This window comes from Chrysochloris asiatica, unplaced genomic scaffold (genome assembly GCF_000296735.1).
Source record: "Chrysochloris asiatica unplaced genomic scaffold, ChrAsi1.0 scaffold00028, whole genome shotgun sequence".
NCBI lineage: Eukaryota > Metazoa > Chordata > Mammalia > Afrosoricida > Chrysochloridae > Chrysochloris > Chrysochloris asiatica.
In genome coordinates this window covers 16,190,839-16,215,181 of record NW_006408546.1, presented here as the reverse complement: position 1 = coordinate 16,215,181, position 24,343 = coordinate 16,190,839, and the positions used below count along the sequence as shown (strand labels likewise).

The 24,343-nt window shown below is 40.6% G+C and overlaps 1 protein-coding gene and 1 pseudogene across 1 annotated transcript in view; both read right to left on the bottom strand.

The window, feature by feature from the left end:
- Positions 1–4,325, bottom strand: part of FAIM (Fas apoptotic inhibitory molecule) — a 34,700-nt gene extending 30,375 nt beyond the window's left edge. Inside the window, exons 1-3 of the mRNA XM_006846615.1 lie at positions 4,282–4,325; positions 2,492–2,624; positions 1,915–2,143 (exon numbers count right to left, since the gene is read on the bottom strand). Of these exons, the coding sequence (XP_006846678.1) occupies positions 1,915–2,143; positions 2,492–2,624; positions 4,282–4,325 (406 nt within the window). The remainder of the gene's footprint in view (positions 1–1,914; positions 2,144–2,491; positions 2,625–4,281) is intronic.
- Positions 4,326–8,418: 4,093 nt separating this feature from the next.
- LOC102813895 lies at positions 8,419–11,285 on the bottom strand (annotated as a pseudogene).
- Between the last annotated feature and the right edge of the window lie 13,058 nt (positions 11,286–24,343).

Below are 24,343 nucleotides of genomic sequence, written 5' to 3'. Positions count from 1 at the left end.
TGACGAAATGAAATACAGATGGGTAACTCGTGATACTGTAGTGAATAATGGTTATCAGGACTGATTATGAGGGTTGGAAGTGCAAAGGTAGACATTTTGTAGCAAGGAAGGGAGCGATTATTTCTCCAGTCTAGGAGCGGAGGTCTCTAAGACCATCAACGGAGAAGAGCCCGAGAGTGGGACCCTACCCAGAGAACCAGAGATGCCTGAGATGGAGACAGGATGACGTGGAGTGATGAAGTGGCTGGGGACTGTGGATCCAGAGAGAGAGAGGGACTGTAGGCCGAAGACTAGCGGGGGCAGGGAGTGTAGGGGGAGGGTTTCTAGGATATACCCTTTGATCGGTTGATGATGCATGAAGGGGATTGGAACCATGGCAATGAAATGATATACGATGGAATGAATGTAAAACTAAAGTTCTCTCATGTAAACTATCATATAATTCACAATAAAACATTAAAAAAAAAAAAAGAGGAAGTCTCCAGCAAGATAGATTGACACAGTAACACCAACTCAAACATAACAATTGTGAGAATGGTGTGGGAACAGCCTGTGTTTTGTTATACAATTATTAGCAGAACTGACACCTAAGAACAAAAACAACAGAACTCTGGGGGCACAGTGAATAAATGCTAACCCAAAAGTTGGTGATTCAAAACCACCCGAGCTGGTGATGTGTCCTCCTGAAAACCACAGCACAGGACCCCCACGGCTCACTTCTGCTCTGTCCTACAAGGTCTCCATGAGTCCGGATCAACTTGACAGTACATAAAAACAAAAATGAATGACTACATTACGGACTAGGCATTAAGGGTTGCCAAATCAAAAACAGAGACAAATAAACAGTTCATCTCATAACCTACAAAGTGGTCTTACCAAAAGAAACAACAAAAGCCTCAAGGTGATCAATTCTTCAGAGTCACTACCAATTTATATGAAATGTAGAAGATAGGAATGCAATCAGTAAAATTCAGAACTTAGGAAACTCTTCAAGACAAAAGATCATTTCTTCACTAATACAAATGCTACACGAGTTTTTTTCTTTTGATTATAGACTGTGCTTTTATTGTTAGTACACATTTTTCATTTAAATAAAAAGAAGATATTTTCTAATATACAACTGGACTGTGAACTATTGAAAACTACTGACCAGGTCTGTTCATCTATAATGGGACTTCAAAAAGTTCATGGAAAATCCCATTATCTTTTAATTATATTTTCCCACAAACATTTAAAATATATCAGGGCCCGGTATATTAACCACCATAAGTTGTTGTTGTTGTTAAGTGCCATTGAGTCAGTTCTGACCCATAGTGACCCTGTATAGGGTTTCTGAGGAGCAGCTGGTGAGCCCAAATCACTGACCTTACAGTTCAAATGGCTTTGCCGTCTGCTTCATTAATCCACAGCACCAAATCAGGACTCCAACCACCATATAATACTCAGCAAATATCATTCAAATAAATGGATCAATGAATTAATGAGAGGATCTAAAGAATACTGGCTTAGTGTAATGGAAAGCAAGGCATACTAGAAGTAACAGGAAGAGAAAATGGTAAACATTTGTTCTAAAGTTATGGCTACCTAGAGAAAATTTCCTTTTATTGATGAATCTTTAATTTCTAACCCTAACCCTAAACCAAATAGTTACAAATATCTATACCAATATTTCTTTTTTGTAAATACATGATTATAACGGTCAGACTCATCACAGTAAAATCTGGCTCTCAGATAGTTTATATATAAAATTGTGGGATAAGTGCATAACTCATTTACACAGGGCACATTAGAAATACACCTCACTTAAACTCCCTTTCCTATTCAAAGCTCCCATAAAAGGTCTGGATAGTTACAGACGCCAATTAAATAGGCATCAAAAAATATACACACCCTGCAGAAACATCATTAACTTACCCAAAACAACTCTGAAGTCTTCGCCATCCAAGTGTAATATCCAAGTATTGGTGGTTTTTGATCTACTCTCCATATATTTCTTGAGACTTTTCCCATTAATTTCTAAGGTGTATTCATAAGCAAAACCACTGACAGCATCGATGTTTATGGTTGCTTTCGTCTTTGCAGCTCCCACACAGAAGGTTTCTTTGCCTACTAATTTGAACATCCATTCTTTTCTTATTTCTTCCTAAGGAATAAAATAACAAAAGTTGAAAACAAATGAAAGAAACTTAAAATTTGAACGTCATGTAGATAATTAAAGTGACCAAATGGCACTACTATTTTATATGTAATTTTATTAAGTCATGAAGTCAAACTAAAAAATAAAGACTTCCATTTAAATTCTAGAAGTTATATTCTATGAATTCCATAACAACCATTAGTTTGCTCTATACTGCAAAATGATACACGCATAACAACAAAAATAAGGATCACAAGAAAAAAAGTCCTAAATTCACATAAAATGGTGCTACACAAACAAAATCAGGTTTCTATCTGTGCTACATTTTACAAAGTAACATATGTTTTTTCCTACCTTCCCATCTACATAAACCACACGTTTTCCTGATGTAGTCCCATGTTCAAATTCAATCTTGTGGATTCCGTCACTTAAAGCAACATCCCAAACAGCTACGAGATCCGTCATTTTATCTAGGCTATAAGGAGGGCTAAGGTAACATAACAAAACAATTATAATGTGCCAAAATAATAATATAATAACTAATTAATCCTTGTGAAGTGAAACAGACAATTGTTAAATACTCTTAAAGTTATAAAATATGAAAGTGATACCCAATAAATGCTATTCACAACATTGAACATGTAACTCTTTTATTTTCTTATTCACTCTTCCTTTAAGACACAAACTACTATCTATGGATACACAGTGTGGTAATTTCAAACAAAGTCACCTTAATGCTAATAGAATTAAGAATCTATCATCTTACCCTTAACAATATATTCTAGGAGAGGACATAGACCAATGCCTGGAAAGGTCAGTAAATTATCTCTACACCCTCATGTCCCGCACCCTATTTAAAAAGCCCAGTATTTGATTTTTTTTTTTTTTCAGATGTAATCACTCCTAAACAAAAATTATCCAAACCTTCCATATTTTAACCAATGACTAGGGGTTTAGCAAAAAAGAAGCAGAAAAAAAAGCGCAGTCATAGGAAGACATGTCATGTCTTCCTACAACAAAGATAAAAATGATACAAAGAAATGTTATGACAAATAGTAATTCTTGTCCTTAACAATTACTCCAGCTACTAATGATACTAAATATAAGTAATGCAACAAAAACATTAGCAAATTAAAAGCACATCAGCAATGTTAATATACCAACTGCAATTTTAAAGTATATTAATTATACATCTAAATGTGCCCATTGCTCATTTACTGTACAATGCAAAGGTCACACGGAGAAAATAAATGAAAAAGAGGCATCCCTACTTAACACTATGAACATTCAACTCAATTTCTTACAATCTAGCCAGAAGGGGAATCACAAAAGAGGTGAAAAATTGTAGAAGTAAATAATGGTGAGTATGTACAACCTGGTAAATGTAACTGCCAGTGAAGTATGTACTAAAAAATGATTAAAATGGTAAACTTTATATTATTTTTAAAAAACAGTAATTCTTGGTACAACCACAGGAGAGTTTGTAAAAAAAAAATTTAAGGAGTCTAGTTTGTCAAAAAATCCTGTCATAATTTAAACACACATTACTCTGAGGTGTAGCTTTTTAGCTTTGAAAGAACGAACATTTATTCCAGTAGTAATTAGCATGGCTGTTGTTAAGTGATAACTCTGTACCAGTCACTGTTTTGAGAGATTCATATGTGTTAACTCACAGAGCTCATACCACAAGATGGGTGATATCCCTGTGGATGAGGAAACTGAGGCTCAGAGAGGCTAAGGGCTTGTAATTTGGCAGAGATGGGATTTAAACATAAGACCCTGGGCTCCCTAGCCTGTTCTCTTAACCATATACTCTACTCTTCACTCACTCCAGTCTCCTCTACACATATGTTCTGAATCAGAGATGAAAAATGGATTTCATCATTTTGAAGTAGTTTCCAGGAACTCTGTGCTGAGAGTTATTTAGAGACGTCACATCCAAGACCTGTGGAAAGGATGCCATGTTTGAATGGTGATCACCTCCATGTCAAGTATTTATTACACCTGTTCCAAATCATAGGAAAAGCAGAATTGTATATTATACAATCTTTAAAAATGTAGCCTGGATAAATCATTCTTCTGAATGATTTATAACAATCTTGAAAGTTTCAAAAACTAGTGTTATTGCAATGTGAGACATTTACCTTTCATCATCTTCAAAGATAGGACTGTCATCTCCAGATGCCATGGTTGGCAAAACAGCCTTTAATCCAATTAGCAGCCAGGGAAGAAAAAAGCAGAATTGCAGCAAGAGAGATTGAGAGCAGCAAAGAAAATATCTACGAAAGGTTTTTCTAACTATGCAAGTCAGCTCTTACAGTGCATGCAGTTTCTGATTATTACAATTTCTGAATATTACAATTCTGATTTGTAATTTCTAATATCCAGGGGAAACAAGTCAGATAATATTTTTTCTGATATAGATATATAATTTTTAAAAAGTTTCTAGTATTTATTTCAAATATTACAGGACACTGGAGTTAGAGTAGACCTAAGTACTCCTCTGGGCCCCAAGCTTCTTAAATTAAGGCACGCTTAGGTTCAACGGCATGAAGCAGGGGGCTAGGGAATGCATAAAACTCCAGCATAAATACCATGCATCTTTTGGGAACTTTAATGGTATATGGTGATGTTGTTGTTAAGTACCGTGGAGTCAATTCCGACTCATAGTGACCCTACACAGGGTTCCCGAGACTGTAAATCTTTACGGGAGCAGAAAGCCTCATCTTTCTCCCATGGAACAGATGGTAGTTTTGAACTGCCGACCCTGAGGTTAGCAACCCAATTCGTAACCAATACGCTACCAGAGCTCCTTGTGATAAGCAATGTTTTTGTAATCTTTATAGTACATTTCAGGGGGCTATTATTAAATGATGGTTGAATATAAATTTTTAAACCTTTTTTAAATTTTTGATAACGTCAAAGCTAGTTTGCTTTCGAGTATGATAAACATGGCCCTGTTCAACCAGTTCAGTTCCTAGTGCCAATAACAAATTCATGTAATAAGGCTCACTCAGGGTCATTAGCAGAGCACAGGCCAGAACTGGAGCCCAGTTCTCATGTTCACTTAACCACTGGGATGCAGTGCTCACTCAGTTTTACTAGAATCAGAAGCACACACATACTTACATGCATAGGAAACCCTCCACATTTGAAGGTTTGGGATTAGCAGTTGTAACCCTATTAAACAAAAATAGGTTCAACTATGTTTGCTCCCCAGGTTTACTCTAGTTCAGTCTTCTCCTTGATAAATGCCTTTCCCTACAGATAGATGTCCCAGGGTGCTCTATCCTGTTAAAAGTGAGAGATTGCCATCCCTCTTGGGCTGGAAAAAGCCAGAACCCACAAGTAGTTAAAATTATGTTAAAGAAGAATTTAGAACCCATAAGAGCAATCCAAAATGTAAAGGGAAACTAAGAGTTTTAGAAGGAAAACTAGGTAAAGAGTGAGAACACTTTATGTCTAAAATAAATCCTCACCTCTCAAAAAAAAAAAAAACTCACAGCAGTACAAACTTATGGGTCTCCCTAGTATTAAGAAGCCCTATCACATTGCCTATGGAAGTGGAGGGTATCCTGTAAACATAAAAAGAGAGAATACATAGCAAGAGAGTAAGCAAGACAGCAATATATAAACTTTGATACATCCTTTGTAAATCAAAATGGATTTAAGGATGTCATTCAAATTTTGATCTACAACTATAAGAGACTCTAGAAAGTTCAGTAATACAGCATTCAAACCTAAAACAATGGCCCAGTTATAAGGAACCTCAGCTATTAACTACACATACTTAGGTATGGCCTGGTACCATCTTAATTATAATCTTCATATAGAAGTATAAAAGACAGCACAACAATCATATTGAAAGAGAAGATCATATCACATTAAAAAAAAAGTTTTCTCTACACTATCAACATTTATTCATATAGTCAACCATTATTTATGGAGTATCTAAAACAACAGTACATTTTCATTCTCCAATAATGGACAGTATGTAGGATAAGCACTTATTCAATCTGTATGCTCAGTAAATAATCCGAGAAGCTGGGTTATATGAAGAAGAACGTGGCATCAGGATTGGAGGGAAGACTCATTAACAACCTGTGATATGCAGATGATAGATACAACCATGCTTGCTGAAAAGCTACGAGGACGTAAAATACTTACTGATGAACATCAAAGACCACAGCCTTTAGTATGAGTTGCACCTCAATATAAAGAAAACAAAAATCCTCACCACTGGACCAATAAATAACATCATGATAAATGGAGAAAACAAAAATCCTCACCACTGGACTCATAAATAACATCGTAAAAAATGGAGAAAACAAAAATCCTTACTTCTAGACCAATAAATAGCATCATGATAAATGGAAGAAAGATTGAAGTTGTGAAAGACTTCATTTTGCTTGGATCCACTATCAACATTTAGGGAAGCAGCAGTCAAGAAGTCAAACAACATAATGTATTAGGCAAATCTACTGCACAAGACCACCTTTTAAGTGTTTAAGTGCAAAGATGTTAGTTTGAGGACTAAGGTGTGCCTGACCCTAGTCATAATATTTTCAATAGCTTGATATGTATGTGAAAGTTGGACAGTGAATAAGGAAGACCATAGAAGAATTTATGCATTTGATTTATGGTGTTGGAAAAGAATATTAAAAGTACCACGAACTGCTAGAAGAACAAACAGATCTGTGTAGGAATATAGTCAGAATGTTCTTTAGAAGCCAGGATGGTAAGACTTCATCTCATATTTTCACATATTAACAGGAGTGACCAGTCCCTGGAGTACATCATGTTAGTTAGGTAAAGTGGAGGGTCAGAGGAAAAGAGGAAGACCCATAATGACATGGATTAGCAGCAATGGGCTCAAACTTAACCAAGATTGTGAGGATGGCCCAGGACTGGGCAGTGTTTTGTTCTGTTGTGCACAAGGTCACTATGACTTGGAGCCTACTCGTCAGCACCTAACAACAACAACAAAGGGTAAGCACTGGACTGCTAACCACAAGGTTAGCAGTTCAAACCCACCAGCCACTCCTCAGAAACCTCAGACAACAGTTGATAACTATAACATCACAGTTTGAAGATAACATATAATATGGACAAAGGCTAAAGCACGTCCTATCTGGCAAATTTGAACTCAAGAGTATATCTAACATAGGAACAGTCTTAAAAACCGTACAGTACTGGACTGTTAAACTTAATGTTGCTGTGAGTTGGAACCAACTCAGTGGTACCTAACAAAAACAACATCAAAACTGATGTTTTTTCCTAAACACAAATTTGCAAACCTATATCCAATTATATTACCTTCTTTGCTTTTTCTATGTTGTTGTTAAGTGCCATTGAGTCATAGTTTCCTTCTGGGAAGTGGTTGGCTAGTGGGTTTGAATCACTGACCTTGCAGTTAACAGTTCAATGCTTATCCTACAGTGCCACACTAGGACTATGGTAGTGGTAGGGGTGGTGGTGGAGGTGTGCAGTGGAATTGGTTCCAACTCTTAGTGACCCTGCATAGGGTTTCTGAGGCCGTAAACCTTTATGAGAGCAAAGGAACAGCTGGTAGTTTCAAATTGCTGACCTTGAGGTTAGTAGCCCGACTCATAACCACTCCTCTACCGGAGCTTCTCACACTCGGACTATGTTGACGTTGCTAAGTGCCCTCAAGTCGGTTCCAACCCATAGCAACCCTGTAAAGGGTTTCCGAGGAGCAGCTGATGAGCTTGAAGCACCGACCATGTGGTTCAAGCCAATTTTGCAATCCAGAGTACTAACCCACAGTTCCACACCAGGACTCCACACTAGGACTATAGACCCAATTAAATAAGAAAAAGAGTTGATTTAGTATAAACTTATATTTAAATTTTTTCTTGTCTATGTTATGCATTATCCTAAGCAACAGTCCAAAATATTTAAATAATTATTAATATATTAATAGCATTAACATTAACCAATAGCATATGTGCTTCCATTTATAAAATTTTAAAATAAATTTTCCAAGTAGATGCTGACTGAAAAAAAAAACAAACTTTCTATGCTAGGATCAGACTGAGCACTATAAAAATGTGTCTACTGGTGAAACATTTTTGTTGTTGTTAAGTGCCTTCAAGTTGATTCTGTCTCATAGTGACTCTATATAAGGTTTCTGGTGAGTAGCTGGGAAATTTGAACTGCCAACCTTGCAGTTCAAACTGATCTTGCGGCCCAGTGCATTATCCCACAGCACCACATCAGGACTCTGGAAAGACATTTAGTGAACTCTTAAAAATTGAGACTTAGGCTAATGATCTGAAACAAAATAAATAAAAACAATATGCATATGAAGAATTATTCCAAAACCTCAACAGAGATTAATGAACAAAAGTTGCTACTAAACTTTAAACTACTACTATTTTAAATCATCTACTGATTTTTCACTTAAGAATATCCTCAGGAAAAAGCCACTTTACTTCCTTCATAACTAGGAACTTCTCTGATGGTCTATACAACATGATTCTGAGAAACACATAATCCGTTTATTCACAAATAGTTACTAAATGCCTATTAAGTGACCTGAAAGCACTCCAAAGTCAACCACATGTTTAAAAGTTTTTCTATGGTTTGTCTATGATTTGCAGCAGCTATGCTCTATTTATTTACTCAGGGGGAGGTGTACCTCTACAACAAAAGTTGTCTTATGATAAATGTTCAGCCTTCAGTTTTCCTATTCAACATTTAACCTCAACCCACTACTAAAAGGCACTGTCCTTAAGTAATGCATTCATTTCAATTCGTGTTCAGTCAAAATAAGGCGCCCTGACTTCAGTGTTTGTGATTACACCTGTAACCAAGATACGATGGCATCTCTGCTCCTGTCTCATTTTAATGAGAAATATCTGTCACACAAAAATGTCTATATTATAAGCCCAATTTAATAAGCACAGGGCACATTTGAAATTCATCCAGCATACCAACAGTTATGGAACACTTACGTGTCAGGCCTGGACTGGGCACAGAGTTCAGAGGGTAATAGGATCTCAGGCTCTGGAGAGACCAACAAATGATTTTAGCACAGCTTTGGGAGTGCCTCGAGATAGGGAAACAGCACAAGGCAGAAAGGACTAACATTAGAAGGCTCTAGACCAGGAAGGCCAGGAAAGGTTTTGGTTTAAATCGGGGAGAAATGAATAATCCACTGTCATTTTTTAACTCAAGCATTTGATTTTCTGACTTACATGACAAAACTTGAAGATAATTTAAAAAAATCTATTTTAGCACAGACATTTTAAAATGTGAACAAAGAGGGAGGAAAAACATATACCAGTATTTTCACTGATGGGGCCGATGTCTCTTGAAACTTTTACATATCTTCAAAGAAAGCTGTCTTTGTCTCTAGTGATTTACCATCAGCATAATCTTAAAATCCCTTCCCTAGCAACCTAATACCCATAATGCATGAAACTACGTTTCACTGCACAACTTTAAAATTAAAACGTTTCCACTGTTCATTTGACTTATTTTGCCTTGAGTTAAGGTTAACTGTACTGAGGACTGCAATGGTTTGTTTAAGCTAAACCCAAGTGCGTTTTATTTTCATTTATTTAAAGGCGGAGGAGGAGTAATTACTGAGATGCTCAGAGTTCTCCTTTCAGTAAAAGCTCCAGGTTAAGGCCAGCCATAAGGCAAGTCACATGACCAACCAACAGGTGCTGCTGACACTGTAATGCTTGGTCTTTAGTAAAAACACTGGGCCTGCTACAAAGTCGGTCAAATGGCTCTTGGGCCAGGTTTGAACCACAAGGTTGGCGGGTCAAACTCACCAGCCACTCCTCAGAAACCCTTCACAGGGTTGCTGACTCTGAACGGACTCAACAGCACTTAGCAACAACATTCCCAAATGGTACCACAGGAATCAAAGTGAAAATAAATTCCCTCAGGGCTATTTGGCAATGTATGTCTTAAGACTTGTGGATTCATTCCACGCAAATAATCATGCTCATAAAAAGCGGACTGAACAACACTTTTTCTAACACCTCTAAACGGAAATCAACCATGAGAAAATCTGTTAAAATTACCGTTCAGTCATTCAACAAGCCGAAAGCCTAACCCGTGCCAGGCACCGGGGATGGATGTGGCCATCAGCTAGGATCACAGGGACGCACAGCTAGTGCAGCCAATAAAAAGGATGTAGAAAATAAAGCCGTGGGTGAATACGCGTGAGCTATTGTTAAGCGAAAGAAGTCAAGTTACAACACTTCATGATCCAGGTTCTGTGAAAATAAACTGTGCTCATGCTCTCAGGAAAGAAAGGGACTGGAAGGAAATACACTTAAAACGTTAACCGGTTTGTCTCCGGGAAGTAGAGTTTCGGCTGATTTGCTTCCTTCCTTGTGTTTTTCTGCCCCACTTTTTTTCTGAAAGCGACAAGAATTATTTTTATAATGTGAGTAAAAGCCGGAGGTCCGGGCGGCAAAGAGCGAGGCCTGGCCGGGTACGGACGCCCACGATCCCGCCCTCAGTTGGCTCTAGGCCCCGCCGCGCCTCTGCCCTCGGGAAGCCGGAAGCCAAGAGCCGCCCTAGGCCTCCGCCCGGCCGACGGGAAACATCTGAACACACCCCGAGCGGGCCCGCGCCTCACCCCGCAGGGTCTCCTCGTCCGCGCAGACACCGCCCAGTTCCGAGCGCTGGCCCACTCGCTGCTGCGGGCGAGAGATACCTACCGCCACGGGTCCCGAGTGCGCGGGGGTGTCTGAGGCTGCGCGCAGGGGCTTCCGGGGCCCAGGGCGGGGGGCGGCCAGGCAGGTTTTAGAGTGGGTGCAGGCCCGCCTCGGCCCTATAGGGGCCAAGGGCCTCACCTGTGCGCGGTGGGCTCTGGGAGGCCCTGGGGGGCGACCCTGCTTTTCACCGGCAGGGTTCCGATTGGGCCACGTAGGCCGCTTGTGGCCTTTCTCCCTTCGCGGATAACCAGACACAGCTAGAACGCAGAGCTCCGCAGGCAGGAGTCCCAAATGCGCAACTGTGCTTCAGGTCCCCCGGGGCGCCCAGCGCAGGCCGCCAGCCACCTGCCTCTCCGTACGACCGACCCAGCCTCCGCCCGTTGCCTCAGTGATGGCTTCACCTTCTTTGCACGGGTGCCCTCAATCCGCACCTGACAGTTTACCATTCCCGCATTGCAGAATTCATTCATCTCAACAAATGTTGGCAAAAGTCAACCATGTACCAGGTGCTTAGCTGGAGGCTAGAGATAATCTATGGGGCAAAAACAAGGCCTAGGACAGGTAGGCCTGATCACAACTTTGTTGTAAGTGCCATCTAGTAGGTTCTGACTCATAGCGACCCTGTAGGGTTTCCGAGGAGCACCTGGTGGGTTTCAACCGCTGACCTTTCCGGTTTGCAGTCCACACCAGGACTCCGATCATGGCATTAGTTCCATAAAGTCTCTATGGATTCTGATTGCTTCTTTAAAGACAAAAATTCCTTATGGTAGGTTTGAAGTCCCATAGATGATCTAGTCTCTGCCTACTTGGCTTCATTTAGATGCTTTAAACTCCGTCTCAACCCTGTAACACTCTTGCCACTTTTCTTTGTTAACTCCCATAAAGACTTACAATCTCGGGAACTCTGTAGAGGGTTGCTAGGAGTCAGAACCTACTCCATGTCACATAACAACAACAACAAATCAGTTATAGGCTGAAGACGGGCTTACACGTTTTCTGTAATCATGTTTTGTGTGTTTTTGTTTTTTTTTTTTTTTTAAGGTTTTTATTGTGGATTGAGTGAAAGTTTTCAGGGTTTCACATTCAAACATTCATATACCTTGTTTCATTACATTGATTATAATCCCCTCCACATACCATCAGTTAACAGAGTTTCTCTCTATCCTCTTTAGCTTTTTTTTTGGGGGGGGGGGAGGGAGAAACTTTGCCTTTTTGGAATTTACAGTCTCGGCTTTTAGGGAAGGTTTTTACATTTATCTGTGGGTATGCAGGGCTCATGTATGGAATTACTAACCAGCATAACTGAATAATCAGATAAGGGACATTTTGCTATGTCTGCTAGGTGGCTAAAGTCTGATCATCAGAGCCTATGGTTTGGACGGTCAGCAACGCTTGGGCCCACAGGGTTGTGTGTTTTTTTTGACTGTAGAATTCTGAAATCATGTTTTCCAACATTCCTTTCTATCCCACTCAATTGTCTATTTTACAATAGTAGGCAAGGGAAACCAATATTCATAATGCAGTCAAGCATTATTTTCTCTCTTCAAACTATGCCTAGATCCCTGTATCGCAGAACCCTGTTGTTCCAAGCTTGAGCATGCATCACTATTTACCACTGCTGGGACTTCTTTTGAAAACAGAATTGTTAATGGCTTAACTGATTGTTTTGAACTCACTTCTTAAATAACATGAATGGAGTACCAAAATAGAAGGAAAAAGTTATGTCTGGGAGCTACAGATTTTACATTTTCCACATACCCTTCCAGCTTCTGCTTAGATGGCTATTAGGCACCGGGTGCTTTAGAAACAAGCCCAGGGCACGGTATTCTGGGTCCTGGGCCAGCTTCAGAGGGCTGTGGGTCAGAGCAGTGCCAGTAACCACAGTCTCCAGGTTGCTGCTGCGTAGACACTTCTCCTTTAACACAGCAGCTCTATCTACCTACAGAAACCCAGAAAGTGGAGAAACAGAAAACCAAGGACATTATGTAGAATTTCCAACTGCAAAAGCTTGGCTGATTTCAAGGAAAAAATAGATTTTGGTCTGAGTTTCCTGGAGAGTGGAATTTGGAGTCTTTATTAGAGCAAAGAGCCAAAAGGGTGTTATAAACACATGTTCCGATGGAAAGAAAGAAAAAAAAAATTCAACTTCCTTATTTTGAGAAATGTAAAATATATAGAAAAGTACTGAAAATAGTACCTATTTTATTGCCACCCAGAACTGATAATTAAACATTGGTTGAAAAACATTTTAATGGAAGACAAAGTATAATAAAGAACAATACTGCATATAGAGCTGTATTTGACTCTCAACCCTAGTCCCATTGCTCCTTTCTCATCCACAAAAGCCACCCTCTTCCCATGAATTTGATGCATTTCCTTTCAAGGCTGCTTTCTATGATTTTTATCTACATGAGTAAATATTAATAGACTTACTATAATTCTGTTTTAAATATTTATTTCAAAGGTACCATGAAAAGCAACTGAGAACTTGTCTGAGAGTATAGTTATACCGAATCCATATCCTTTAGAATTCCTATTACCATCATCATTACATTGATCCAGTATTTATTAGCCATCTATTTTATGTCAGGCACTGTTCAGAGGATGCAATCATGAACAGCTCTGATCATTCCTTCATTTACATTTTAGTGGAGGGCACAGTCATCAAAAATGAGCCAACAGATGATGTAAACAAGAGAAAAAAGAAAAAGAGGAAGACCCCCAGCAAGATGGATTGGCCAAATGGCAGCATCAATGGGCTCAAGCATGGCAACAATAGTGAGGTTGACCCAGGGTCGTGCTGTTTTGTTCTGCTGTGCATAAGGTCGCTATGAGTTGGCACCGACTTAATGGCACCTAACAACAACAACAACAACAACATTGTTATTCTCTACAGATTCTAAAATATTTGTCATTTATATATTACCCAAGCTGCTTGCTTATTGTCCTTCATATTGGAAAACAGCTAATGCAAACAAACCCTACATAAATCTATGACTCACATTTAATAGTACAATTCAACACTGCATACCTACTATACTAGGTACCGGACTACAGGTGTGGTGCTGTAGGATCAACACTGGACTTCGAACCACAAGGTTGGCAGTTCAAATCTATCAGCTGCTCCTTGGAAACCCTATTTAGGGCTTCTGTGATTTGGAATCGACTTGAAGGCACACAACATACTAGGTACAAGGAATCCTGGTGGCACAGTACTTTTAGTGTTGGACTGCTAACCAGCTGCTCTGTGAGAGAAGAATGGGACAGACTGCTCTGTAAAGGTTTATATTATTAGAAACCCTATGGAGCAATGCTTTTCTGTTGTGTAGGGTCACTGTGAGTCAGAATTGATTCCACAGTAGGTAGTTAGGATAGACCTTGATAAAGCTTAATAAGACATAGTCTATGTCCCCAAGGAATTAAATTCTAGTGAGGGAGGCAATAAATTTATTAATGTAGTAAAGAATTCTATGTCTAAAAGATTTGTGTTGAAGGATCTTCAAGAGTTAATCACCAAATATCATTCATATGGTCACCAAATGTTATTCAATCTTTGTTGAGGAGAAGAACCTGATAGTTCTCTGTTGTTGTTATTAAGTACTGTCCAGTCGGTACCAACTCATAGCGACCCTGTACAGGTTTACGGAAGCTGTAAATCTTTGCAGGGGCAGAAATGTGGAATGGCTGGTGGGCTCAAACTGCCAATCTTGTGGTTTGCAGTCCAGTGTTTAACATATAGAGCCACCACACTCCCTAGTTCTATACTCGGGAGTAAATTTGAGAATCAGTTTAGAAGTTTAGAAATTAAAGATACATTTTCATTTTTATTGTTGTTGTAATGTGCCATAGAGTCGGTTCCGACGCATAGTGATCCCGTACAGGGTATCTGAGGCTGTAAATCTTTACGGGAGCAGAAAGCCTCATCTTTCTCCCGCGGAACAGCTGGTACTTTCGAACTGCTGACCCTGAGGTTCACAGCCCGATTCATAACCACTACGCTACCAGAGCTACTTGTTATAGAAGGCTATAATTTATACTAGGATGTTGAAGCACAGAAGAAAGCAGAAAGCTGAAATGATATGCTTCAGTTCTCAGCTTAAATGTCACTTCTTCAAAGAGGCCTCCTCCACACGCCCTTGTTCTCTTCCTTCAGAACTTATACTTGTGTGTGTGTTTTTTTCCCTGCTATTTTTCTCCTTGACTAGAGGATAAGCACGAGGAGGGCAGGAAACACATCGGGTTTGTTCACTGGCATAAGTTCAGCATTTAGTTCACTATCTGGATACAGCAGGCATTCAACACACTTTTAAATGAATGAGTATTAAAGGCATTGCTATTTAGGACGATTGTATCTCACAATAGGTAGATGAAGTCCATAGACAACTCTTGAGACCAATGTAGCAGAATTCTGAGTTTGTATCCAGAGTGTTTTCCTTCTCTAACAAAGAGGGATGCTGGAAAGGCCCTGGAGGCCTATAAGGAGGGAATTCCTTTGGTGGCTGGTGCTATACAACCTCCTCTTCGCTACTAACCACATACAAAATCCAGGAGCTAATGGCAATAGAGGGGGTTTTGAAGAACAAGGTTCATTATTCACGGAACATCGATTCCCCTCTTCTCCCTTACAGGACTCACAGTGCTTCCATATTGCAACCCTTGTGACTCAGGAGCACCAGCCCACTGCCAATTCTAATATGGAACCCAAGCTTAAGCCATCTGTATATTTCCCAGAGAGTTATTGACCTATCTGGGTCCCATCTACATTCCAGAAGGGAAGAGTTTTTTAGATGGAAATGAAAGTATATGGTCCTGACTGCTCCAGATGGACAGTTGGACAATCACTTCACTAAGAGTAGTAGTAACAGGACCCTTGACAACTTATTGAACCACTGAATTAACCAACCCCAAAGGCTACCCTGGAGTCTTGGTGTCACTCTGTGGGTTAATGAGCCATACTGCAAAACCATTTGAACTAAAAGATCAGCAGTTCAAGCTCATCAGCTATGGGTCAGAACCGACTTGATAGTACTTAACAACAAACAACAACAAAGGCTACCCTGCCTATGGATTTCGTATTATTTGAGATAATCAGTTTCCTTATTGTTTTCGAAAACAGATTTTTTTTTTTTTTTAATTTAAATTACTGGCAGCCAAAAGTATCCAAAATGACTCAAGGATGTTTGGCCATAATCATGGGAGCTGCATTCAGAAGACTGGGTGAGTCACACTATTGTTCTGGAAAAGGCAAGAAGTGAGACCCTTTGTGTTTCTAGATTTGAAAATGAAATGAAAATGAAAACCTACCAGTTAATGGAGTCCTGGTGTGGTGTTGTAGCCCTGGATTGCTAACTGCAAGGTTCGAACCTACCAGTCACTCCTCGGAAACCCTATACAGGGTCACTGAGTTGGAAATGACACAACAGCACTTAACAACAACAGCAACAACATTGCTAGTGCTAATACCCAAGAACATAAGGGGCAGTGGGTAGGGTAGGTTTGCATGAGGCAGACCCAGAGAGCACATTCACAGAGGCCTGGACTGCCTGAAAACAGAATGAGTATGAGTTTGAAAGACAGAAACCCTAAGAGTCTTGATATCCCCTTGGAGTCAGCTGTGATTGATGCACTCCCTGGGAGATTTCTGTTGACCACTGTGGGATCTGCACCTGACACAGACTTAGTTGACCCGTTGGAAAAGATAGGTTGTCAACAGCGACACTATGTGGCTGAGAGATGCAATGACCGTGGACAAATGAAACTCCATGTCTTCCCTTCAGGTGTGTGGAAGTTGAATTGTCTTCTAAGGCTTTCAAAAATCACTTGAACCCCTATGAATTCTTTAAAATGGTGGGTATGGATTCTAGTACATTCTGAATTTATTAATATGAAAATAGAGGATTGAGCTTATTTTCTTTTGTGGGGAAAACAAAAAAGCAGTATTCATATTTGTACCTGGTAGAGCTGTTTTTCACCTGAATATCAGGGTGCAAGAAAATTAGGCTTACATGTGCTAAAACAAAAATATTTCCATTGAAAACCTCTTTTGAAAGCCTATCAATAATTTCCCTATCACTTTTTAAATCAAATCCCAGCGTGCATCACAAAACTTTGCCTCCCGTGGCCTCTATCTCCTTTCTGTAGATGTGTCCCACTCCTCAGAAAACCCTTTTGAGTTCCATAATATTTGTCAGTCCATTTTTGGGAATAAGCCTTTTGGTGTTTAAGGAGGGGATGTGTGAGCAGTGCTGAAGGGGCCCAAGCTTATTTAAAAAAGAAAAGAAAAGGCTTCTTGAGCACTTGTGAGCTACACAAGGAATTTTCTCTAAATACTTCGCCTCCCTGTATTGCTAAAACAGCAAATATACAAACAAAACCCCCACTGACATCTAGTCATTGTTGTTGTTATATGCCGTCAATTCAGTTCTGACCTACAGCGACCCTGTATAGGGTTTCCAAGGAGCGACTGGTGAGCTTGAACCACCAACCTTGTAGTTCAAACGACTTTGCAGTCTGGCGCATTAACCCACAGCGTCACACCAGGACTTTAAAAGGACTTCTGGTGCGGCGCTGTAGGATCATCACTGGATTGCAAACCACAAGGTCAGTAGTTCAAATCCACCAGCTACTTCTCGGAAACCCTATACAGGATCATTATGAGTTGGAACTGACTTGATGGCACTTAACAACAAGGACAAAGTTGAACTGCTTCATAGGATGTAAATGTTTACGCGAAAGTCACCCCACCCCACCATGAGGCACCTTTCCTGTAATCGCTGGGAATCTCTTATTCATTGTTCAGAGTCATTCTTCTTAAGCACCCTTTAGGCTTTTGCATTTCAACCCTAACTGCACACTAGAATCACCCAGGGAGCTATACAAACTGTTGACACCTGGGTTCTACCCTCAGCAATTTTGATTTGTTTTTTGGTCCTGGGTCTAGGAAAATTTCTGTAACCTTTATAAGTAACCCTCTTACTTTTCTGTGCCTATCAAATTGTACCTTAATTTCCTCATGTATGCCTATCGCCATAACTAGACATTGAATATCTCCAGTAAACCATCTCTGTATTTCAGGGAACGTGCTGGGGATTTGGAAAATACTGAATGGAATGGTGAAATGTCATCAACAAATGTATTTACTGGAGGCCACGCTTAGGCAGATTCGGAAAAGAAAACAGGCTTACTGGTCTTCCCAGGAAGAAACTTACTTTATCAGCTCCCTCACAAGGCTATGTCCGATGTCATTCTGGTAGCATAGTGGTTATGAAGCGGGCTGTGAACCTCAAGGTTAGCAGTTCGAAACTACCAGCTGCTCCGCGGGAGAAAGATGAGGCTTTCAGCCTTGGATACCCCTGTACAGGGTCGCTATGGGTCGGAACCGACTCCACGGCACATTTAACAACAACAACAACGTATGTGACAGCGGTGGTGGTAGTTATGTGTTGTTGCCGAGTCCCTATCAGTATAGGGACCCTGTGCAGGGTTTCTGAGGTTGTAAATCTTTCTTGTTGTTAGGCGCTATCGAGTTGGTACCGAACCATAGCAACCTTAGGCACAGCAGAACGAAACACTGCCCTATCCTGGGCCAACCTCACTACTGTTGCCACGTTTGAGTCCAGCGATGCAGCCACTTGGCCAATCCATCTCGTTGGGGTCTTCCTCTTTTTCTCTGACCCTCCACCTTACCAAACATGATATCCTTCTCCAGCGACTGGTCCCTCCTAACAGTATGTCTGAAATATGAGACACGAAGTTTGGCCATCTTGGCCTCCAAGGAGCACTCTGGCTGCACTTCTTCCAAAACACATCTATTGGTTCTTTTGGCAGCCCATGGGACTTTCAATAATCTCCTCCAACACCATACTCAAAAGCATCAATTCTTCTACGGTCTTCCTTATTCACTGTCCAGCTTTCGCATGCATATGAGGTTACTGAAAATACCATGGCGTGGGTCAGAAAGCCTCATCTTTCTTCCGCAGAACAGCTGGCAGTTTCTGTTACCTTCAGGTTAGCAGCACGATTGGTACGTGACAGCGCCTGCGAATTCAGAGTGTGTTGAGAGGGCGCACGTACGTTTGGCAAGCATTGTCCACTCAAGGCTTCGATAGTGGTAGGCCCCGCCCCTACAAGCGGAGCCAATCAGAGGGCGCAAGGTGGGCCCAGCCTCTTATGAGGCCCGAGAATATCGCTTGGCCTGCGAAGACCGGCCTGGGCCGGCGCCTCCTCGCGCTCAGGTTCGATTAGCTAGCCTCCGGGGCGGTGGTAACGGTCGCGGAGGCGGGGCCAGAGGCTGGGCGGACTGCTGATGGGAGGAGGAGGCTAAGGAAGGTGAGTGTCGTTCAGGGTTCGCGGACTACTTACGGAATTGGCCTCACCTGGACCTTGAGATTAGTCAGAGTGGCTCTTATCCTTCCCCCGCCCCCTCCACCCCTCCACCCCCCCTTGAGGAACCGCTTGGGATGAGTTCGCACAAATTAATCTGTATTTAAGAATAGCAGTGACCTGGTTCGAATCTAGGCTCCGCCGTCTTTTGTGCTCTTTGGTTTCTTAACATCTCGGCGTCTCAGTTTCTTCTTTTGTATAATGAAGCTGGTAATTCTTGCCTTAACGTGTTGGTTGTGAGAGTTGAAAGAGGCAGCAAATATAAAAGTTAGAACATTTTAGAGGTGTAATTTCTTGTTCGCTCCAGTTTTTCCATGTTAGAGGAGACTGAGAAGGTTGCTAGGCTAGTAAAAAGCCAAAGGGGTCTGGGGGGCGGTACGTGGAGGGGGAAGGTGAGTATCCCATTCTCGGATTTATTAGACTCATTCCAGATTCGGGGAGGAGAGGTGAGGCTCTGACTTTGTGCCAGATCTAATTTGATCTAATCTTTGTGCCAGATCTAATTCTACCAACGAGGTAGAAATGTCTGAAGGCCAAGAGACCCGGAACATAGAAACCGATCTAAAAGGGTTTCTACTGCCACTTTTTTTTCTAACCATTGTTGTTAAGTGCCGTCTAGTCGGTTCCGACCCATAGCGACCCTGTAACAGGGTTTCTGAGGCTGTAAATCTTTATGGGAGCAGAAAGCCTCATCTTTCGCCCGCGGAGTGGCTGGTAATTTCGAACTGTTGACCTTAAGGTTCGCAGTCCCGATTCGTAACCGCTATGCCAACAGATACAGTGCTGACACTGCTCTTACCGTGTTCACGCATTCAGTCCTCTGCATAATTTTTATATTGTTTCTCTTTCGATATTGCCTAGTAGACCGGGGCCTTTCTCCCTCTTCTTTTCAGAAAGACGGGGCTGACATAATAAGGACCTCGCTGCTGGTGGTGGTGATGTGTCGAGTAGTCGGTTCCGACTCATAGCGACCCTGTACAGGTATTCCGAGGCTGTGAATCTTTATGGGAGCAGAAAGTCTCGTCTTTCTCCCACAGAACAGCTGGTAGTTTCAAACCATTGACCATAAGGTTAGCAGTCTGACTCATAACCACTACACTTACTAGAGCTCCTTGATCTGACCCGTCTGGAGCTGAATGATTTGGCTGTGGCAATATCCATCATTTCCTTATTTGTTGTAAATTCAGTTCTCCCTTGGGAACATTAAACAGCAAGTTGGCATGTAGTCGGAAGAGACTTTGCCTGTAATGGAGAATTGAAAATTAGAAGCATTACATGTTCCATTTTCTTAGAGCAATGTGAAATATCTAGCTACTCTCCGACTTTGGGTTGCTTGTGAAAGAACAGTTCATGGCTATTATTTTTTATTTCTAGTACAGTTAATAGGAGCTCTGGTAGCACAGTGGTTACGATTCCGGCTGTGAACCTCATAGTCGGCAGTTCAAAACTACCAGATGTTCCACGGGAGAAAAGATGAGGCTTTCTGCTCCTGTAAAGATTTACAGCCTCGGAAACCTTGTACAGGGTCGCTATGAGTTGGAACCAACTCCATGGCACATAACAACAACAAAAGTACAGTTAATAGCCATTCTTTCCAAGTGATCCACAAAATGGGGGAAAATAATTCAATTTTAATATGTGGTGAATGTTAAATAGGCTATAAACTTAGAAAAGTCAATTTGACCAAAGGACCCATGGGAAACCTGGACAGTGCTATAAGATACAGTTCTCTTCTACTTCTCTGAACATGGCTTTCTATACTCTGAACATGGCTTTCTATACTATACACAAACCAACTTTTATCCTACCCACACACCACCACCACCCTCAAACCTCCTAGTGCCCTCCTTTTTTATTCCTACAAGTCATAACTTTATGTAATGCTGCAAAAACTATGACTTATGCGAATCTATCGTCTTGGCGTCTTGGTTGTAGGAAGCTTTTGGTCTCTTCTTGTTACTTTCAGAGTTCCAGATGTCTTGTTAAGAGTCCAGTGCATAAGAATGAATTAATTCTTGGCTTAACACATTCATTAGAGGGTTTGGTCACAAATGGAAATGAGATCATTTTACCACTGTTCTTGCCTTTTGTGTTCAGTGGTAGTTATCTGAGAGTACTTCATTTTTAGTACATTTGCAAAGGAGTAGATACTAGTTTGACTCCAAAGTCAGAAAGCTGATCTTTAACCATCAATGATAGGTTTGGATCCCAAGCTAAATGCTTCCAACAAATTGGGAGAGGAGTGAATGAAAAAGCGAAAATACAGTGGTGAATTCACTGGGCTGCAAAGTCAGTTTGAACTGCAAGGTTGGTGATTCAAGCTTACCAACCGCTCCTTGGAAACCCTATACAGGGTCGCTATGGGTCAGAACCTACTTGACAGCACTTAACAACAAATGAGCCTTGAAGGCCATCAGCAGTTAGTTCTGTTGTACCAACTTTAGATCAGTGGTTATCAGTACCACAGATGTCTACTCTGGGACTAGCACAACCAGGAAGTTGAACATTACAAGATTTTGGTGTCTATGTCTTTTTGAAACCTAGATGAAGATCAACTTTTGGACCTGAGACTCACTGGGTTATCATTTCATCCAGATCAGCTTGAATGAGCAGGGGAAAAGTACAAAAGGAATCTGCTCTGAGGTATGTCTGATGTGACAGATGAGTGTACATGTTTGCTGTTGTTAAGTGCTGTCCAGTAGTTTCAAACTCAGCAACCCTGTATAGGATTTCTGAGGAGTGGCTGGTGGGTTTGAACCAACAAACTTGCAGTTCAAACTGACCTTACGGTTCCGTGCTTATCCTACAGCAGCACACCAGGGCTTCCTTACATATTAGGAAGCTATAATCATAGAAAGGATCTAATAGTTATTGAATAATCTCTTAGGTATGTTGCATGTCCTTTTGACATCATGATAATCCAACAGGTATTTTAAACCAGTTTAAAGAAACTGAAGCACAAAGAGGTAATAACTACTAAGATAACCTCCATAGCTGGTCATCAACTCTAATCAGCACTTTTGTCCTGCTCTGAGCCAGGCACCACTCTGTGTTCTCTCCTAATCTTCACCATAACCCTATGAGCTAGCTACTTCTATCATCCTCATTTTATGATGAGGAAATTGAGGCAAAGAACAGACGTGAACACACCTGGCTATGTGGCAGAGTCTGCAGTTTGAATAATTTGAAGCCAGGCAATCTGACTACAGAACTACACAGCTTTCTTTTTGTTAGTAGTTCTCTGATATTTAAAAGATTGTATTTTTAAAAATATTTTTATTGTACGATGAGATTTTTTAAAAAAAAAATATGAAATGAAGTAACACATATAAAATGTATATCTTAATGAATTGTTAAAAAGTGATACTACTCCAGTCAGGATAGAGAATTTTGATTGTGGCAAGAAATAGATGCTAGCCACCCCAGTGCCCTTTCATTGCCCCATCTCAATCACAATTCCTTCCCTGCTCCTATTAGTAGCCATTCTTTTGAAATTTATAATAATTATTTCCTTGTGTTTTTTTTTAAAGGAGCCCTAGTAGCGCAGTAAGAAGCTCTGGTAGTGTAGTGGTTATGAATCGGGCTGCTAATCTCACATTCCCAGTTGTTACATGGGAGAAATATGAGGCTTTCTGCTCCCGAAAAGATTTACAACCTCAGAAACCCTGCACAGGGTCACTAATAGTTGGAACCAACTCCATGGCACATAACAACAACAACAGTAGCACAGTGGGTTAAGTGTTTGGCTTCTAACCACAAGGTTGGTGGTTCAAATCCACTAACTGCTCTGTGGGAAAAAGATGAGGTCAGCTTCTGTAAGTCTTGGAAACCCTAAGGAGTTTTACTCTGTCCTGTAGTGACACAGTGAGTTGGAATCGACGTGATAGCAGTAGATTTGATTTTGGATTTTTGCATTCAAGAAAAATAGTTTCATCACAAATTATATTCCTAATGTCTTGCTCATTAAAAAAAAAAAAAGTTTTCTTTTTTTCAAACTCTTTTCTCCATTATTTTCTTTTCCTTACAATTTATTTGATCATACAAAGGGCCATTTGACAAAGGGACATATTTCCTACAATTTGGATTTTGCTGATGGCTAGTTCACACACAGTTCCAGATATTCCTCTGCCTTTGTAGTTCTTGCCAGTTGATAGTTGGATGTGACTCAACTTCAGTTCCTTTGACAATTCTCTAGGTGGTGTTTGGAAAGACCATGACCATCAAGGTGATTCTGACTCAGCGGACCCCATGTGACAAGAGTAGAAGAAGCAATTTTGAAGATAGTAGTATTTTTGTGGGTTTTTAAAAAATATTTTTATTGTGAATTGAGTGACAGTTTACAGATCAGATCATCAATTTTACATTCAACGTTTCATTACAGTGATTATAATCCCCTCCATGTAACATCCATTAACAATATTTCTCTGTTCATTTTAGCTCTTTTTTTTAAACACTCAGGCATATATAATAATTTGGACCTGAGACTCACTGGGTTATCATTTCATCCAGATCAGCCAAAGGGCACATTCTGCAAGTCTGCCTCCTAGCTGCCAGCTCTCAGTCCCTCTCTTCCCATGAATCTAGAGTCCTCTCTCCATGTCCCCAACTCTGCCTCCATCTCTGGTGTCGCTGCTTCTCTGGATATGGTCTCACATTCCATTTGTGCTCTTATTCCGTGATGGTCCTAGGGTCCTTTGTTTCTGGACTCTAAGATTAACTACTCCCCCATTTTTGTTACAAAACTTCTAGCTTTACAATTGTGATAGTCTCAGTTAGCCATGATAACAATTACTCACTATTGAATCATAAGAATCTTATCCCCATCTCTTTTTACCAGACCATGTAAACAAGATGAAAACTATTCAGTGGGGGCTCTCAAAGATAGCAGTTGATTAGCTTCAGGTGCTTTTAGGTTGACTGGTCTAAGCAAATAATTTTTCTGTGTGTGTGTAAACCCCAGAATATTTTACTTCAAGGGGAGAATATTGGAGTCCTGGTGTGGTACTGAGGGTTAATATACTGAACTGCAAAGTCAGCTTGAACTGCAAGGTTGGTGGTTCAGGCTCTCTAGTCGCTGTGGCATGTGGCGCTGTAGGTTAATGTACTGGACCACAAAGTCGGT